Raw genomic sequence first — 21,002 nt, forward strand, 5'->3', positions numbered from 1 at the left:
GTTCGTCATTCAGCACATTATTGGAACAAACCAGAGAGCCAAAACTGCAAGTTTCCACCTGAAACTACAGGGATCTCTATTTCCAAGTGACAGATGTTCTACAACAGTTGGTGACAAATGGGCTAATTTAGACTGATTTAACTAAAGTTCTGCCTGCTGACAATGGGGGATTTTTTTTTAAGGCAGCTGAAGAAGGCATTTCTGAGCACTAAGGCTGGCTGCTGCAAACAAAACTGCAGAGGCCCTGGTGTGAACTGAACAGCATGGCCATGTGTGGTGCCTGCATCTCTGCTCCTCACACTGTCTTTTAGATGGCGAGATGGAAGATGGCATTGCCTAGCAAATCACGAAGGGAATTAGCTGGTCTTTAAAATTTACTCACTGAACATATGTACTCAGAAATCAAATGCTTTTGGCCCAAAATCTTTTTTCATAAATTCATGTATCTAAGCTCTTAAATAGAAGGACATTTAACTAGTGTGCTGGGGTGAACTGGTCTTCTGGGTTGATGAACTCTCCATCACATATGCAGGACGCTTCCAGGGGCTGCTCTCTTAACCAAGGCAAGCCCATTCAAATTTATACTTCCAGCCCTGACTTCTGAAGGATGACCACTGAGGGACCAGAAAAATATTGCATTAAAGCATTTAGGGCTTAGTCTTTAATGCAAAGATTAGGAGTATGATTCAGAAATTACAGTGTAACAAACAAGTGCGTTGCCCTCCATCTGGAAAATTGTCTTGGTTTTCATTTTTAACTTGCATGTGAGAGCTGGCTTCAGGCTCCAGCCTTCTGAGTATCATAAAGCCTCTTGCTTGAGCAGCCATGAGTAGACATATTAAAATCCAGCAACAAGGAAATCAGTTTTCTTCCTCCTTCTTGTTGTTTTTTCTCCTGTCTTCTCATATTTTCTTTTTAATCCTCTCTCCTTTCTCCTCTCCTCTCCTCTCCTCTTTTCTCTTTCCTTCCATTTGAAGAACACTTCTAGGTAAGTATCCCTATTATTGTTTTATGAGAGAGCCTCATTAAGATAACTTCATTGATTATATTTCTATACTAAGAAAATAGCTGCCAGCACTGAATATTTAAGGCAGTTTATCTGACAAATTAATACTGGCATTATATCAGCCAAGCAGTCCCAAAGCCAGCAGCAGTACAGTATTTTCTTCTATTTTGGGGGTGACCTGTACAATTTGAATATGTCCCTAAAATTTGCTGAATCCTCCTTCCTTTTACCTAAACCCAGACTAAGAAAATAACTTAATTGTCCTCTATTCTGTAAGTGTCCTAGTTAACTAGCTGCAACACACAGGCTACATATCACTTCTCTCCACATAAGCATGATCTTTGCTCAGAGCAGGAAGGCTTGAGTCTGGTCTGTTCCTGAAGCGTTATGTCTAAGCAACAGTAGACATTATGCATAGAGCACGTCTTCATCTGTTAATAAAAAAACTACTGAAACTTTGCTCACCTTGAGAAATAAGCTCTTAGGAATGGTCCTTGTTGCTCCAAATTGCCATAGAGTATGGAATAGGATATGAAGTAGAATATGACTGCATTGCAACTACTTACCCCCAAACAAACAAAAAACTACTACCACCACCACCACTATCACTACAACAACAGTGGACAAAAAGGAGTTACTTACATTGAGTGAGGATCCCTGTTAAGGCATTTTTGAAGCTCTCCTTGGCTTGCTCCATTTCTTGCTCATGAGCAGCCTTTTCATTCATGAGCCGGCGGACATGGCTGTTGGCTGACTGCACCATCGAATAAAACTGGTTTGCAGAGCGACGATTCACCTCACCTCGCTCAATCCAGGTAAGCAGCACTGTGATGGCCTCTGAAAACTTGCTATCATCTAGAACAATCAACGCACAGGTTTTAAATTGCAGGCATAAATATCCTGCCGAGAACACATTTTCTGCTCTGTGTCACATTAAAATCACCATAAATCCTGCTTGCAGTATATCATTTTGGGCAACTTTGGGGTCCTTTGTTCTATCAGATGTAAAAAGCCAATACTGCACATGAAGCTACATAAATCTTCCCTCAAGATTTGTCTCCTGCTTATTTTAATAGCTTTCACACAACAAAAAGCACCCCCTCCCCCCTTTCCTATGGCCTGACTTTTTACTTTCACAATGTCTCCCTTAAGCCATTCAGTGATATGGAATGACCTTACAGTGGGAACGAGGAGACCCCTATGTTACTGGACCCCACTGAAGAAATGAAATGTGTCTGCGTTAATTTGCTCGTCCAAAAGCTCAGCCTTGAAGCTTGAGCTCAGCTGTACTTTTGTCAATGGATTTCACTAACATCACATTCTTAATTAATGAACAATGATAAGGCTGAACAATTCCTCCTCAAAGCATTGATTAATTACAAGGAACGGCTTTGAACAGATGATGTGTCTGTATTTGTTTTGTATGATCTGTCTGTATTTTGGTTTACATATTTTTTTTAAAGGATTCCAGCCGAATCCAGGCAAACATCTGGCTTACAGCTTTACGGTTACAGGTAACTGAAGTTATATTTCTCTGCAGAAAGACTGCCAAAACTGGTGGCTAGATTTTGTGCGCTCCCTCCACAAGTAATCTTCTTTCCTCTGACAGTGCTCTCAGCTTCCTCAGAAGACTTTTAGTGCAGCATCCATTACACTTCTGCCTTCATCAGGATTAAAAGGACATATTTCTTTTTAAGCCTCGTTCAGACTGAACTGCAAGAAAATATTATTATAACAGAGTGTCTTTCTGTGGAACCATTTTTGTGTAATTTGGTCTTATTTTTACCCCAGGATTTTATTCTATAAAACTTCAATTTCCCAACAAATCATTTTCAGCATCAGCTCTAGCTTCTTGGTTAGATTTCTTTATATATATATTTTAGGTAGTAGGTATGCCTTTCTATAAGAGAAGCTAACAGCTATGGTGGGAGAAGTAGTATAGTTATAACCAGAAGACACTTAAAATGAAACCTGGAATACACTAAACCCAACCATGTTACAGGATGAAGAAATGTGGGACATAGTTTATAAGACTCTGCTTTCCACGTACAAAGAACAATGAAATACTAATTCTTAAGCAATGATTTGGGCTTCTATTCTGAATCAGTAATCACTTCCCTAAAAGGCAAGAAGCCTATGGTACAGAGAGAACTAGTGACATGCTCTGTCCCCACAGCCTGTGAAGCATACATTTTACATTGCCTGATCTTTAGCATCTTATTAAGTGAAACATGCTTTCAGCTACAGCAATAGGCTTTGCTGTACACAGCTGGAGAGGCATGTTTGCCCAAGATCCCTGAAAAAAACTGCAAAATAAGAATATCGTATCTTCCTTCCTTGTACGACGATGTAGCTGTTGTAACATCGCATTAACGTATAATTCATCATCATAATTCATTAAATAATTGTCTCTGGGGAGAAACAAGTCAGATGGACATCTTTTCTTTCCATATTGCCCCCTTGGATTAGACTCCACTTCCAAGCTTTGCTGGATACATATGTGGCAGGTATGTATTAAGTAGTTCCGACGAGTGAGGTTGGCAGAATATGGGCCTCAGAAAAGCCAAATGTAAATAAGACTCATGCAAAACCTCTTCATTGTAAGAAAACACTAGGATAAAGGTCTTCAAAGGGCTTGGGCAAAATGTTCAGCTTGCTGAAATGCATGGGAGCTGAATGCCACAGATCCAGTACAGCCAAGAACTCATCCCTGCAACATGATGTTTATTATATTAGTCAATAACTGCAATGGTTTCTGGCAATGTTATCATGCAATTTCCAACCTACTGTACCGCCAGGTCACTCTGTGGATGGCACCAGCCTGTTAACACCAGTGATGTGCCTGATTGTGAGTAGAGAGTAACTACAGATGAACGTTCCTCTTTTTTCCTTGTAGACATTATTGTAGATCATCACATATAATTTATCACCCAACACAGAAGTACCATTTAGAGTCAATTATTCCATTCAATCTATGTCAAGACATGAACAGCAAAGTTGGGAGAAATGATGCACATTTGGAAGCACCTCTAAGGAGGTACACTGTGACCTGTGCAGAAACAGTGCGCAGCACTGAGCAAAAATGTTTCATGGAGGTGCCTGAGGAAAATCAGTTGCACAGAAACATTCTCTCTTTTTCTTTCTTTAATCTCTCTCCAGTATACATTTTTATGTTGTTTTCCTGTATTAAAATACCCCTCCTTTTGTTTTTATTGGGCAAAGTTGGTGTATGTAAGGAAGATTCATAAGTATGACATCCTTCTGCCACATCAATTCAACCCATGCCCATGTTTTCAACACACCATACTTCCAGGGAGCTGCAAAGGTCTGTGGACCTCTTACAGTTAATTCATGGCTCTGCAATAGCGAATTTCCTTCCAATGAAGGAAAAAATCCCTTCATTGGTAAACATCAGCATCTTCATTGATTACATAATTAGAAGATGCATTAAAAAATGCTAGAGGGTAATACATGCACAACAGGAGCACATTAGTTAATAAAATCTTTTCTCTACAGTTTTAAAATTTCCTTATTTCACCTTCATTTTTAAGCTTTATATTTGAGTTGACTACTCAGTGACTGGCATAAGGTAACTCATCGTGAATTAATTTTCTTCATCCAGAATGCAGTGACTCTTTCTGAGCAATCAGAGGTTCATTTAGAAAATCAGATTCTTATACCAGATTGTTCATTTATTTTTTATTTAGTAGATAAATAGTAGGAGAAATGCAGCAATAGAATCTAATTTAAGCAGAGCATGAACTGCCTCATGATTGCAGCCATTCGTTAAAAAAATAAAACAAAACTCCTAATTCTGTTCAAAATTATTTCCTTGCAGTAGGATTCACATAAACATGCAGTGTTTAAAAACATACCATTAAAATAAATTTGCTCATATAAAACATGATCCCATATGTAATTGTTCTTTTAAAATGAGCACACGACAAATCATTTCTCACACCTAAAGCTTTTTCTCCTTCAAGTTACAGCATGTTTTAAGCAAATAAGGCAGGATTCATCTCCTTTATGTAAACATCTGATTTAGTAACCCCAGGATCCTGGTACATTCAATTGCAAGAGATGGACACTTGTTGGACAGGCTTCACCAGTCTTGTTTTAGCTGCATTTGATAGTGAGGTGAACTGTGCCCCAGAAGTGCCTGCTTCAACCAGCTTTAATGGGAACCTGGGGTGACCTGCTCAAATATAGGCATTTCTGCCACAGACATCTACATTTAGTCAGAGTAAACCCAATTGTTACACAAGTACACCAAATACAGCCACCTACCCAGCATTTGTGTACCTGTGTTAGGTTTTCAGTTTTACTGCAAGCTGTGATGTGTACTATGTTGTTTTAATATTTACCCATCTATTGAGGATGGCTCTCTGGATGTCTGTACTGAGATTTCCAGGTGCTGCTAGACTCAATCACAGTTCTCTAGAGATAAGATATTTCAAATTTCTCTGATATTAACTGAAGATATTTTGTGCTTAAATCCTAGCTCCCAAATTCGATGAAATGAAGCATAAAGGAAAGAAAATGTATCCCTAAGCTGCCTGGGAAATTGTCAACAGGGATATTTCTATATTAAAAAAAAAAAAAAAAGGAATATTTTTTGACAAATGTTTTGCAGTTTTCTGCTTGTAATTTAAGCAACTCCAAGTGGAATGAACTTTTTAGAAGAAGAAGCTATGACAAGAAATGCTACAAAATGGTGTACTGGGAAAAAGTGTTGAAAACAGAGATTTTATTTTTAGTTTGAGTTTTCTTGCTGTAACACAGGGCAGAATTCAGCTCAGAGTAATCTGAAATGTTGTGACTATTTGTCTCTCAGTGTTAAGCACCTCCATAAGGTGCTTTCACAACTTGGGTAATGGTGTCTAAGGCCTTAGCCATTCGACAAGAGATAGACTAATCCATCACCGTGAAGCCAGGAACTGAAACACTCATTACTATAATTTTTACATTTATAGATATACTGAAAATGTAACTAACTTTATATTTATGTATTTTGAGAGCGGCATTGTATCCTGGACCTCTAGATAGGACAAGATCAAACACTGGGCTACAGTTGCTTTTAGCCTTGTTAGTATCTTCCCAACTCTGGGCTTTCTCAAATGTTTGAAAAGTATCTGAGATGATTCATACGACACTTGAGACTTCAAGTGCTGTTTGAATCAACAAATCACAGCAATTCTTCTACGTTGTCCTATGGGCCATGGTGTTGTCCAGGCTTGGCACATACTATCTCTTGCCCCTAATGTTGCTCCCCTAATGCAATCTCCTAGGCTTGCAAGGGGATGCTGAAAAGAGAGAGCTATTGTTCTTTACTCTGATGGTTACACCTAGAAAGCTCCTATGCTGGCTGCATATGTTTTGGGTTGCACTAATCATCTCATTTTAATCTGTCCCTTCTAGAAGATGGGAAGGGTCTGGTGTGTCTTCATGCTAAGCCCTGACCTGACCAATAGAAATCCAGTCAACAAACAAAAAAAAAAAGATATTCTTGTGAGGACTGAGAATGTCTGTGCTGCAGCATATGCAACAGGGGATAAGAGTCATGGGATATGTCTCATCTATTTACCTCTGATTGACAGCCTGTCTTCTGTCAGCTGTAGCTGTCCCATAGGAAGATGCTGTGTACCCTGCCTCATCTCCAGCTACTCAGCACTACCCTTTGCTCATGGCTACACTGGCCTCAGGGCTGTCTCGAGCTGCTCAGCTCATCACACTCCAGTTCCAGTTTGTCAAACTAAGTCCAGTTCAGCTATTGCAGGAAAGTGGTAGAGGCCAGTTTGAGATGCAAACACCACAGAACTGCAGCCAAATGTATGGCCAAGGTTATTGTTAAGCTGACCTCTGATTTGATAATTTACCAGTTTATAACTAAGATTTCTGAACTGCAAAGGCTGAATTTAACACAAAAAAATAATAACCCACAGCAGATGACTGCTGAGGGTGAACCAGGTCAGGGAAAAGGTTTACTAACCTCTCTCTCATCAGCAGGCTCAGTGCAGCTCCCCTGTGCATCAGGAACAATTTGCTGCCCAGCACACACCACTTTCACTGCCACAACGGCAACCTACTTTTTCTCTTGGCTTAAGAGCTTCTCCTGTACAGAGTGCCTGCTACTGACCTAGAAACACAACTCTTCAGCCTGCTACCCTCACCTTTTTTCCCTGCTCAAATACTTACATAATTGTGCTATGCAACACACATATTAGTCTGGTACTTTTGGGATTAATAACATTTTTAACCCAATGAAACTGCATAATAAGTGAGAATCAAGGAATATAAATTCTTACTGCCACAGGGTTCTTTTAAAGAGTGATTAATATCCACCTTACTATTTCTTAAATAGCCTTAACTGTACGCTATAACCAAGAAACTTTTCCAGTTATGTAATAAATTACTAGCTGAAACTAGATTTGAGAAAAATATGCATATGCCTTTACTAAAAGATATCTTAAAAGGTGCTTTCTTCCCCTTGTATCATCAAACTCTTTCTTCCAAATTAAATCACATGAAACGCCCACCTTACAGAGGTGGGTGTTTCATGTGAGACATAGAAATCCATTATCTTATCCTGCTGATGCCATTATTTCCAATAAAAAGTAATTATGAGGGTATTGAGTTTCCTCCCTATTTCTCAAAATCACACCACAAACTTTCAGATCGGTGAGCTGCAATTTCCCAGTTCATACTAATTAACTGGAGTAATTTTACAGTATGGTACATTTAATCAAGTGGGTTTATATTAAAACCCTAAAATTTGCAGTGATACAATTCAGAGTAGGTGAAGGAGGACACTTAGTAATACATTTAACAGTGAATGCACTTCTTGCAGGCTTTGGGAGAGTGATGCCCAGGGAATTGGGTTACCAGCCTGCTGATAGCTGAACCCACCTTACACTCTCCTGCAGTGCCCTCGCACTGTGCCTGCTCCCAGCCCCTGTGCAAGGCTTTTGGAGCCAGATGTATTGTGTCACAGCAGATGTCAGCAGCATATGGAAGAAGGAAGGAGAAAATGATGATCTAAAAACAGGAAGGGTGAGTGAACAGATTTGACACTAAAGTGTCGCAACATGTCTGTTGTAAGGCTCTGTCCTCATATACTACTAATAAAAAAAGACTGTGCTAAAAAAAGGGTCTGGAGTCTTTCAGCAGCAATTAAACCTGGCATTCATCGGATTTGTTCAGAGAATCTCAGCTTTGCATCCCCTTCTGACATAGCCCTGCTCTGAATTCTATCCTTGCTGTGTAAGACTTGCCTCTCTGGATAACCGCAAAGCTTCTGCAGCACTCCACAAGTCTGGGTCTCAAGTTTTGAGTGATAATGAAAGCAGCATGGCTTTCTTCTCATTGAAATATCCCATTTCCCAAGCAATTAAATGCTGTTTATATATCAAATGATGTGCAAGAGTTGAGATTGTCAGGCTTGATGCTACCTGAATCTTGCACAAGATGCATCCCTGGTTAGTTCGTTCCACTGTAACTGCCATCTATTTATTTAAATTTCCAATCTGTTCTCTCTTCAGGGTATAATACAGTGCCTGGCAAAGAAGCAGCCTCTCAATTTTTCAAATTTTATTTTTTAAACTGGAAAGCCACACGAATAACTTCCTTGTGCTCATACAGAAACACTGTATTTAAAAAGGAGGTAAATTCCAGGATATTGTACATAGCTTGCAGATATTTATGTCTCCTTTGCTCAAAATATTTAAAAAACAGATATTCAAATATAATGAGATGTCTTTGTTAGATGGGGAAACTATTTAGCTACCTGCAGCAAACAAGACAGATATAGCATTTTAAAGGAACTTATTTGCAATAAGTGATTTCTGAAGATGATACCATTAGGTACAGATATGCTTGAATTAAGAAAACCATAATGTTCAAAATTCTGCTTTGAAACACGAATGTCATAAACAAGCAGATTAAAATGTTTTGTTTCAATGCACCTGACAGAGCAGTGTTCCACTTAATGATAAAAGGTTTAGACTATCTCCAGTTGTGTGATGTTCTGGGCACCACATTACTCAACCGTTTATAAAGCACCCAGGAAAACAGATGTCAAAGTATGCAAATTTGATCCTAAACACCTACTGGCACATCTCACTGTGCAGTAATAACACATCTGATTTAATACTGCAGAATTAAAATCTCAAAGACACACACCAAGCAAAATGTTGCAATGAACCAGAAGACAAGAAGGTCGCGTCTTTGTAATATAATAACAGAGGACACAATATTCTGCTGGTTTTGTCAGAACAAGAACTTAGAGTCTATTCTCAAAGGCTATTTAAGGAGGCAGTTCACATTTACACTTTACTGTAAAAGACCTTGGTTTCCCAGAATCCACATCTATGAGTTTATTGAGATATTTCCTCCAAGAAATACAGATTTTTACCTAACGCAGGAGTTGTCAGAAAGGAGGCCATAAGTTTCCCTAGCCTGAGTTACGCTTAGCTGTTATCATATTCCATGGCAATCAGACAATGGTTTGATGAAACTATTTGCAATGGCATGACATATTATGGAATATTTGGATAAAAATGTATATTTGAAGAGTACCTTTTGAAAATATGAAAGTTTACCACTTTAAATAAATGGGGCCTATTTTTTGTTTTGCTTTTTCATTTCAAATCTGCTTTCGTGCTTCCGAAAGTAAAAAAAAGAAAAAAAATCCAAACAAAATAACTTGTGCAAAATTAAATAATAGTTTTGCTTTCCCAACAAGCCTGCAAAACTAAAATGTGTGGTATAGACTGAAAACTGACCTGTATAGCCCTGGTATAAGAAGGAGCTCATGTTCTACCCCATGTTACCTATCTAGTTTGAATGCTGGAGTTCATTTAATTCTGACAACCCAGGCTCAGGTCCCTTCTGTCTTCTTTGTGCTTGACTCATGAAGAATGGAACTCTTTCATGGCAGTGCATGAAACAAATTTAAATCAAGTATTTTATGACAAGTCATCTTTTCATTGCAGGAAATTTCCTCTTATGAACTATCACCTTTTTGGCTTCTCCTCTTGGCTCTGTCTGGAACCAGCAGGGAACATCACTGGTAAATTATCGATGCTGAGCAGCTCAAAATATGCTTAATCAATGAGAGTTAATAGTGTAGGCCTATATTTTTAGAGCTATGGGCTCAAATCCATGAAACCTACACCCAAGATGGTGGCAATATGCCACTGCCATGTAGTGAAAGGTGGCAGTAACAAAGCACAACGGGTGGTTAAGGAGAGGAAAAACAGCACAGGCACTTAGATAAAAGTGAATACACTCTTGGCTAAAAACACAAAGGGTGCAGGAAAAAATATCCACACTGCCACCAAGGAAAAGTTACGAAGCATTTCATTTGTTGGACCTTAACTGAGAAAACCAGGCAAAGGCAAAGGAGGTAAAGGCAAAGTGGACAGTAAAAGAAAAGGAAAATACCTATAAACCATCACTGTCTAAAATGGAAAGTGGTGAAAAATTGCACTGGTACACAGTTTGATGGGTTTCCCTTATTCCTTCATAAATCAGGTATTCAAACCAAGTTCTCTGTAGATATGAAGAAATTTGGGACAGTCCACAGAAAGCAGGGAACCAAGAGCAAGTCATAAACCTTCATGCTTTTTTAGGTATGCAAGGCCTCATATTCAGCCAATTGCCAGCCCCAGTCACCAGACAGTGCCTTCTGAGAAACCAGTTCTCTTTTAATATGAAACATCACACCGGTAGAGACTACCTGGCTGAAATTGTATAATGAACTTTTGTTTCCTACTGGCATAAAAGATCCTCTATACTCTCCCACCCCCTCTCCTCTATGGCGGTTACTGTGCAGTAGGTGAATTCAGCACATGAGAGGAATAGGAATATGCTGACAACACTGGGGTGAGAGTTTCCAGCCAAGTCTGGTACACAGACTCAATGATTTCTTTTAGTCTTATGCTGCATTTTACAGAAGGTGAAAAAAAGATATTGTCACCTCTGCTACAGGCTCAATAAATATCTAGACCACAACAGGGGACTGGCTGATGAGCCTAGTTCATCTCTGCTCACCATCAGATTTCCTTGCTGTCAGGAATTTCCAAGGTTATTTTGACAACAAAAGTTGCTTGGATTCAGACCAAGTTGTCTACATCTGTGATTGCAAAGTAGTGTCTTGGGATGACAGATGTTTGGCTATTTTGGCTTGTTTTTCAGCTAATATTCCTCAGTGAACTTCTGGAGGCTCTGCAGGAGCTGAAACCTGCACACTGGCACCTGCAGCTCTGTCTCATGAGTTGGCACCAGAGCTCAGGAGCCTTTTGAAGTGGGTACCATGGAGAAGTTATAACTTTCCTTAAGAAAACAACTGCAAAGCTCAAAATCCAGTCTTTCAAGGTAAATCCTGCCAAAAGCAGATATTTTTTGACCCCTCTCTTCTTTAGGATGAATCTACCAGGCTTTTGCAGCAATGCAAATCTGGTGATATCCAGAGACCTGAGATTTTGACCCCAAGTTTTATACATATGTGTGTCTGTGTGTGTACAAATACATATCTTCTGTGAGCTTCACTGAAGTCCACATTTGAATTGTGAATATATGATGACATGAACTGCGTTTGCCAGAGTTAAAGAAGTTTTTTTACTGTTGCTTTACTTCTGTTTTTAGGATGTCACAAAGGGCTTACGTGGTGAATTCATGTTGCCCAAGGGAGGCCATAATGTTCTGCCTCACTGCCTCATAGATACTGGCCATAATGCCATAGGAAAAGTAAAGCAGACCAGTATAATGACTGAACCCCTCCTCTGCTCTCTACCTTACTTAGTACAGGAGACAATTCATGACTGGTGAGAAGAGAGGGAGCTTCTTTGCATCCTCCATGCCCAACACCCTGTACAGATCCAAAGCTGGTGCCATCAATCTTGGTACAAGGCAATTGCTAATTAGTGAAGTTTTTAAGATTGCAGTATCATTTTTTGCTCGATTTTAATTATTTTTTTACCAATTAAAATAAACTTACCATTTTGGTTTCTTAATTTCTTATATTTAATTCTGTATGTTTCTGAAAGTTTATTTCCAGAGAAATAGTCACGTATGTGGTGTTGGTCTATACCATGCAAAAAATATTTCTATATTAAACTTGTGCCTACACACCAAGCTCTCGTCAAATGTCCCTCAGGATAACCAAAGATCTAAATGCTTGGAATAAGTCTTAATTAAGTATAGAAACTTCCCAGAATGAAAAGAATAACCTTTCTAAATACAGACATCTTAAATATCTTGCAAACCCGCACATTCGGTTGCCCCAAGCAATGGCTAGCCGTATGGAAGAAATTGTCCAAACTTCTTGCACTTTCTGGCTTGGTTCAGGAAACCTCTACGCCTTACTACATAAGGGAAAACTTCTCTATAAAAGATTAACTCCTAAAATATTCAACTGAAAACAGATTCGGGGAATAGATGGATCTAATACTTTCTATTGTATTGTATAATGTCTACAGGAGCTGGACTGGGAAAGGTAAGAATTAAAAATTCTTATATTTGAGACTCTTTCCTCTTTTTCTTCTGCTCTATCAATCTATCTCAGTTATTTTACCAATATCCCAGTTATTTCATGAATTATTTAACAGTGTATGTGGTGACAATATCTGTTATACAAGCTAATAACAGACTGAGGTAACAGTGGCAACTAACAGCGATAGGTGCAGTACTCAGAGACAGTAGGGTGCATCTTTGCTCCATGCTCCAAGGATGCAACATTTCATGCTGCCCATCTTCAGCTTCCCAAACATGTTTCATAGTTAGAATAGAGGCCAGTGTGTTGACAGCTAGATAGCCTAACTCTAATCTGGATAATTCTGAAACAGTGGCAAGAATCACAGTTTCTTGTGACCTGGCACACAGTAAAGTAACGTGCTTGGTCAGCACATAGATAAAAAATGCCAAACACAGTTGTTAAACACTTAATGAAAAACAAAACTCTACAGGGTATAAGGAGTTGTTTCCTTGCTCTTTAATTTCTTTACCATGAATAATGTTATTTTTTTTTTTTTGCTTCTTACTTTCTGTGTTAACTATTAACATCAGGAATACTCAAGCTGCACCCTTAAAAATATTAACTTGCTAAGTGTACCTAGAAAAAAAAACAAACAAGCAAGCAAACACATACCAAAACAAGACACTATCTTGCACAAGAAATTCCAGCCCTAAAGAGGGAATGAAAGAATGGATGGTGTGTGTCAGAGATAAGTTGCAACCACTGCCTCTGAGGGGCACATCAAAATGCAGCTCATGAGGGCAATCCAAATGCCAGAAACTGGCACAGTCATGTGCATGTGATGTAGCAACATATCAGTCAAGGAACAAAGACATTTTAAGAATGAGACCTTTAATATGAAGGATGTTTGTAACAAGTTGTCTTATTATGAGAGTCTGCCCAAGGTATACGATGAGAGCAAATGAACAGAAAAAAACCCTCCTGTAGTACTCTGAAGGTTGTGTCATAGTTATTAAAGCACAGGTAGATAGACAAACATTATACATTTCTAGCAGGTGGGTGAGTATCATTACTGTTGGCATAAAAATGGCAGAGGAATGGGGGAAAGCTAAAAAGGCAAGTAATGAAATACATCAGAGAGGAATCAGCTCTCCTGCTCTGACTTCTGGGTGGCTCCTGTTTTAAGGAATAATACACTGAAAGGTATCAAATGCTGCTTACCTTTCAATTTTTCAGCCAGCAAAGCAGCTTCGTGTTCAGAATAATGCATTATTGCCGGAGGTGAAGGAGGGCGCAGTCTGTCTTCTTCCATTTTGCGTCTGTGGCGCTCTTCTCTGGCCAGCATCCTTTGTTTGCATTCCCATTCATAAAAGTCATCTCTTGCCTGAGCAAAATCAACATGAAGGCGACCTGAATCCTTTTTGTCTGTGCTAGATCCTAATCTCATGCGGTAACCTGAAATCAACAAGCAGAACTAACTGTTGCAGGACTTCTTTGCTTTTATCTTGTCCCCCTCAAGTGCAGCCAAGTAAAAATATACATTAACAGATTCTCACATATCTACACAGGATCTATTGATAACTGTTTTCACAGGAAGATGAACATTCATCCACTGCTTTTTCCTCGCAATTCTCTGCATTGCTTATCAACACAGAGGATGAGCTGAAAAGTCAACCCAAAGTTACAGAATCTATACTTTTGTTTAGAAGTATATTTTTTTACCTGATACTCCCAACATTTATAAGTGCAAAGGCCAGGTAAACAAAAACCAACTACTAAACAAGGATTTGGTTTCATCTGAATGTAGAGTTCTTCTTCCCCTGATCTTATTGAGATCAGATGCAGTTTAGTACTTTTCTCCAGCCTGCCAAAGGGATTGGAAGTAAGAGGAAAGGCTGACTTTTATGAAAATCATGACTACAGATGGATGAGGAAATTGTGCTACCTAAATTCCTGTACCACAAAGAGGGAAATAATCTGGTAGCAAATATAAATCATCTACAAATGAACTGAGTTTAGCATTCTTTAAAGTTATTTTTAAAGTACTGATGAATTTAGAAGATATTTGCAAGGCCCCTTTCAGAATGAATAATGAAACCTGCTGTGCCTTATCTTTAGCCATGTTCTACATTTCAATAATTTGGTCAGTGTATAATACACCAAAGCTAGCAGACTGTGAAGGCTTTAAGGGGCTACACAGCAGTGCAACAAGGCCCTGCTCTGAACTAAAACTTTTGACTTTTCACAGAGGACAAACTAATCATGCCAAAGCTAGAGAAGGAGCTTTTTGTGACCATACTGTGGAAGAACATAGGCTGGACAGCTATTTTTTGTCAAGTTTTATTCCCAAGGCTGAAATATACTCTAATTTTCTCTAACTTTAAAAATACCAATTCAGAGAAAGCCTGAGAAAACACTACATAGAAAACTGCAAACAGACCCTTCAGATGTATGTAAAATTAATCACTGCACAGGGCCAGCTCTAATTTCTCAAAGCCAGCCCACTACAGTAGCAGTAAGCTCAGAAGCAGCGCAGCACAGCAGAGACTTCTCAAGTCATGGGATGCCGCAGAGATGAATTCTGTGATGAGCTGGCATGTAAGAGGCTCTTCAGAAACACACACTACTGCAATCACTGCGTACTAACTCCAGGGACAGGAAACTCCTGCTCAAAATGGCAGGAAAAATAGTGTTACCTTCTTTTGAACAGCAATCCAAGAGAACCAACCTTTCAGTCTTTTGGCTTCCCTGTGGTTTGAAGAGCTTCAGCACCTAATTGCCACAGTTAAAACTCAGTTTTGAACTCTCTCCAGGGACAGCAAAGCTAAGGCTTGCGTAGTAGATTAGGAGTATCTTTGTAAAACATGCATATCTAGGCATACTTTGTTTATTTTACTGCTGGAAAACATCAACTGTGTGAATACAAGGGACTGTCTGTAGTTCAGCACATATGAGAAAATAACTTCAGACATTGAATATTTATGTATGTAGTGATCCTTCAAAAAAAACCGCAATGTGAGTACCTTCTGATTTGACATTTTCCTTTCAAACATCTTGTGGAGTTCATCTATGTAGACTGTTAGTGAGGAAGAGGTACGACTTTCATTTTACAGCAATGAGCTCAAACCAGTATGAAAAACTTGAACTAAGGATTTAAGAGGTCCTTCAAAGCCAGAAGGCATCAAAAACTTCCATGGAACCTACGAAATCTGGTATCCAAGGTTCATGAGCTTGAGATGAAATAGATTGAATATTGCAATAGGGGCAAATATTGTCTGTTATTTTAAAGCCCGCTTATTTACTCTGCTTTCTTTTGCTTGGGGGAGTAAACACTGCTCTTCTCCCCCCCCCCCCCCCCCCCCCCGCCCCCCCAGAATGCTGTTTGTGTTCATATACTTAGCTCTAGTCACAAGGTGTTGAAAGGAAGAGTTACAGATACGTCGTATTTAGTGAGACATAACAGAAGAGTGTGGGTGACCTTTCAAAGCTGGGCCCTAAACTAATGAGGAGTAATTATGTTTTATCCACAGAGGTGTAGGCACGAAGGGGTCATCCAAAAGGGGTCAGTAGTACAGCTACCCTGATAACAGATGTTGAAGGGTGACAAATGTTACCCCCCTCCCTGCCAGTCTGACTCGCCAGCTGCATTCCTCAAACAGTGATTGCTCTGCGCCAAAACAGCATTATCAGCAAAGTGAAAGGACATTGCCAAGGTGCCAGGTTTCATGAACCTAAAATTAGATCTCCCAGCTGGGCTGTACTTTCCAGGAAGACACAATCTCTCTTCTTCTCCCCAGCTCTTTTGCCTCTGTGGGCAGGAGCATGCTGGCATGGACACAGCAAGGAACACTGAAGGATGCAAGACTCTTGTGGACCACAAAGATACACTTCATCTGAATAAAGAACTAATGAAATGGACTGTGCATCTACAGGTTGCGTGTGCACCAGCAAAGTTGAATTTTATCGAAGTGGCCCTTACCTTTGAAGTAAATGGCAATAATGGAAAGAAACTGCAAACTGCAGTTCAAACCCCAATACCCTGTGTAGCACTGGAAAAATGGTTCCCTTTAGCTGCTCATGAATGATACTGAAAAAATCTTACTGCTTGTTTAACTCTTAAAGCTGAAGGTGGTCAGCCAACCAGGTAGTTTCCACCCGCAAAGAAACTTAGAATAACTTGGGTCAGAAGGGACCTTGGTCATCACGTAGCTCCGTCTCCCCCCCAGAGCAGGGTCAACTCCAAAGTCATGTCAGGTTGCTCAGGGCTTGGCATCTTTCCCTTAACAAAAGCACAAGGAAAATGGCCTGGCTAGTGAAGAGCAGACTCCTCAACAGGTTGATAGACAGGAATATGCCATGTAGCAAGGGGTGCACAACTGGCAGGACACATTTGCTATATGAGATCCTCAGGCATCCATCTGGGTTGGCAACTTTGAGCTGTGGGGCAGCTGGGAGGCTTGCCCTTTTCCAATGCCATGTCTCCTTATTTATGTTTGAGGGTATGGAAATGTATGAGAAAACCACCTGCCATTGCCTCCCCTTCATGCATGGGCAATGAACTGCCCTCACAGACCCTTTCCCACGTCTCTTTGCTCAGGACTGCAGCTAGCATGAACTGTGTGCCTGGCTTGTCATTTTTAATTTCAGTTTTGCACACAATGGCAGAGGAAAAGACTCTGGGAACTTGCCAAGATCCTCACTTTAAAGCAGCAGCAACAGGAAAAAAATCAAACACAGTATTTCCATATCACAGGTCTAGTCAAAACTCTGTGGCTTGACTTACCTTTGAGTGTTGCTAGACTGGTGACCGGTCAATAGCTGCTTTCTAACTGGGGGTCTAGATCAGAGTGTTGATGATGATCAGCGAGAACAAAATAAAATAAGTACACGGTACTAAATGGAAACCCTTAGGGGAAAATACCAGCACAGGAAAAACGCACACACAGGCTTTTGGGGTATAAATGGGTCTGTCTCAAGCCACCTCTTTGTCCCCTATTTTCAAGTCCAGGGCCATCAATATCACCAGGAGATACTGAATTTTCAGCCACAAGAGTAAAGTACATCCAGTTTGGACAAAGAGCTTTCTCAGGGGCTGGTATGTCAATTTTAGAAAGTCTTTTCTTCTGGAGATCAAAATCTAACTTTCAGGGCTGAATGAAATCTGCCCTTCCTTAAGTAAATTCTTTTATCATAGTCTTCTACCCATGTCCCAATATCCTTTTCATACAAGTTTACTTGGGCATTGAAAAAATCAGTGATTAAAACACTTGGTGAATTTTGCAATCACTTGCACTATTCTGATGATAAGCACAGAATAAATGCAAAGTTTGATGAGATTAGATGGGGTAGACAGATAAAACTGATTAGGTAGACAAAATTATCATTGTATTACAGATATCAAAGGCAGGACTTTGCCCTGATATAACATGCATACTGTATTAACCACATTCTGTTTGTACATCTCTTGTCTTTTACACAGAAAAGAGAATGCTTTAACAATATGCTTTATCCCCATCACTTCAGAATACATTATGGCTGAGAATGGAACAAAAACTGATTTAAAACACCCAGCATTTCAGTACAAATAAAACATGCCCCTCCCTAGTGTCAGATCTCCCTGCTCTGCAGTGATGCGGGACAGTCAGTTTCATCTACAGAGTTCAGTGCTGGTGGTAAAAAGACGTGAAACTTGGCTGCAGCGTGACCCTGCTTTTCTTCCTCCCATCAGTTCTGCTGGTCAGAGATACTAAGTACAACACTCTAGAAGAAAGTGTGGAGGCAAAGGCAGAGAGGGAGGGAAGCTGCAGAGCAGACTGTAAGAGGAAGCGTAGAAAGCAGTGCAACTGTGATGAAAGGAAACGGAAGAAGGATGGATGGATCAAGAACTCGAAAATTAACTGCAGAAAATTCAGGGTGAGGAAGGATGAGAAAGGGAATCTGCCATCTCCATTTCTGCTCATTTCCCTTATTCTGAAAGCACACTCTAGTGTGCTATGAATGAGGACAGATGGCAGCACAGGGAATTTCCTACCTCACATAATCAAATCTGGTCCTCCAGGATTTAAGGCATATAAAAGTAAGATAAAACTTCACTTGGAGTGAAGTAAAGTCAGCTGCCAAGAAGCAGGAAACTGATCTAGAAGGACACTGGCTCTGGCTCCAGGTAGCAGGCTGTAGGTTTCCGAGCTTTTCCTTGCTCTCTTTTTTGACACTGTTTTGTTTATCGTTACAGTAATACCAGCTCCTACTTGGTCTGGTGTGTCCCTCTTCATCTCAGCTGGAGATGGGGCCCCTTAAACAGAATTTGGAAGCTGGGGAATGTGCTGCTGCTTCTTACTACTGCAATTCCTGTAATCTGTCCCAGTGAACTACAGTGTTATGAAAGTAATGTGAATAAACAAATGAATAGGAAGGATGGGAACTGGGAAGAGAGAATAAGGATGGAAGAAGAAATGAAGTGAAAATTAAAAAAAAAAAAAAAAGAAAACCCAAACAGGGTAGAATGAAGATCGAGGAGAAACCTGAAAATACAGCAACATTTCGAAGAACTTTTTATATAGCTCTCGTAAACCTCACAATTTTCTGTAGCTCTTCAAAGAGATATTTAAAGCAAGCAGCCAAGTTAGGAAAAAAGCCCCACAAACCCAAACGCAAAAACCTTTGTGAAACAAAGGAGTTAGGTTTTTCCTGACCACATATTTCAAAAGTTCAGATGTTTTCTTTCCTTTCTTTCCTTCATTTTAGAATGTAATTGATGGTGATTTGAGAGGCCACTATTTCTTAGCTGTGTAAGCTTCCTATGTACACCTACAGGACAGAGGTTACGTCCTTACTGCCAGACAGAAGATGGTCAAGGTGGAAGCTCAGACAAGGGTTTCTAAGCATCAGCTGCCTCCCAGGCTCCATTTTGGATGGTTCCAGTGGGCCCCTTCAAGGTCACCCTACACAGTGTGGGTGGCTGTAAGCCAGTCTTTGTCTTGGCCAAGGAGCAGTTCCTGGCCCTTGTTTATGTAAGAATACCTTTCATGTGGGGTGAAAGTGTTAACACTACACTTGTGGGGCAGAACAACATTTTTGGGTCTTCCCAGGATCCAGAAAGAGAGATGAACTAGCCTGTGAAGACAAACATGTCTTCAGAAAGGTGAAGAAGGGCTCAGTTAGGAAGACAATCCTCACATGAAGGAACTTGTAACCTGTAAGAGGACACTGACAGTCTCACAAGCCTGATAAGCGAAAGAAGAATTATTTTAATCTTTCTTCTTCTGTCTCTTTTTTTTTCTTGTGAGTTCGAGGGTTTTTTTTGTTTTGGTTGTTTTTTGGTTGTTTTTTTGGTGGCGTTTTGTTTGTTTGTTTGGGGTTTTTGTTTTGTTTCATTTTTGTCTGTTCCTTTGTTGGAAAATAAAACAGATTCTGAGATTTTACCATTGAGTTTCTGTGGCACTCATTGTCCTTGGAGGAAACAGACATAGCCTAAACATGGGGCTCAGAATCTAACCCATGCAGCAGTGGAATACATGCATTCATACAGGCAGACTTTATTCAGATTGCACTGCAAATCCATAAAAATATGCCAACGAAATTGCCAGCCTGTCACAGAAATTGGCACTGGAAAACAGCAGTGTTCCTGCCCTACTGCCCTCCTCTTTCCACAACCTGTGAGCAAAACTATATAAACCTGTGTAAATTGAAAATAAGATTGTTCTATAGTGAATGTCAGGATCTGCTGCAATGTTGTGGGATGGCAGGATATTGCTCCCGGGTAAGCAACACACAAAACCATACACAAGTCTTGGCAGACATAGAGAAATACAGAATTGCCCCTTGCCACTCTAAGCTACAGCCACTGAGCTGGAGAAAGACTTGCTGAGATAAAAGCTAGGAAAATAAGCAAACATTAGCATCACAAAATACAAATGAGAAGCAAGGAAAATCCATTAAAGAATGTGAAGTACCAGAAAGGTAAATGGCTTTATCAACCATGAACTCCTCTGCAAAACGAATGTGACAAAAATTCTTCTTGCTTTTCCGAATTGCTGTTATATCTCCACACTGCTCAAAGACTTCCTGAATAATTTCCTCTGTCGCGTTTTCTGGTAATCCTCCAACAAACACTGTTTTACACCCAGGAGGTCTCTCTCTTGTTGAAGGTGGCGGAAGATCTAAGTCAAAAGAGAAATCATATTGGAATACAAAATTTGTCTTTTGATCCATTGGCTCTATTCATTCCCCTAACTAGTTCTGGGCAGCAACATTTATTTGACATAGCATGCAGGTGAGAGAGGGGAAGAAGCAAAATTATTGACTATTGCAGAGATTGTCCAGAATTGATTACTTGAATCTAAACCTCTTCAAATTTTAGGTGGCATTTTGGAGATCAATTCCTGTCACTGTGGGCTGTTCTTCACAACAAAGTCTAAAAGGATCTTTCCTTTCCCTGCACTGCCACACAAAAAATATAAAATATTCAGTTTCAAAGCAGGGGAGCTTCTGATTTGACTCAGAGCACAGATCTGAAGCACTGGT

At 39.9% G+C, this 21,002-nt stretch overlaps 1 protein-coding gene across 6 annotated transcripts in view; it reads right to left on the minus strand.

The window, feature by feature from the left end:
- Positions 1-21,002, minus strand: part of ENOX1 (ecto-NOX disulfide-thiol exchanger 1) — a 376,196-nt gene that overhangs the window by 87,980 nt on the left and 267,214 nt on the right. For all 6 annotated transcript variants that reach the window (XM_065678197.1, XM_065678195.1, XM_065678193.1 and 3 more), the window contains 3 exons: positions 20,432-20,638; positions 13,701-13,934; positions 1,649-1,861 (listed from right to left, as the gene is read on the minus strand). In XM_065678197.1, the coding sequence (XP_065534269.1) occupies positions 1,649-1,861; positions 13,701-13,934; positions 20,432-20,638 (654 nt within the window). The remainder of the gene's footprint in view (positions 1-1,648; positions 1,862-13,700; positions 13,935-20,431; positions 20,639-21,002) is intronic.

Source organism: Lathamus discolor, chromosome 4, assembly GCF_037157495.1.
Source record: "Lathamus discolor isolate bLatDis1 chromosome 4, bLatDis1.hap1, whole genome shotgun sequence".
NCBI lineage: Eukaryota > Metazoa > Chordata > Aves > Psittaciformes > Psittacidae > Lathamus > Lathamus discolor.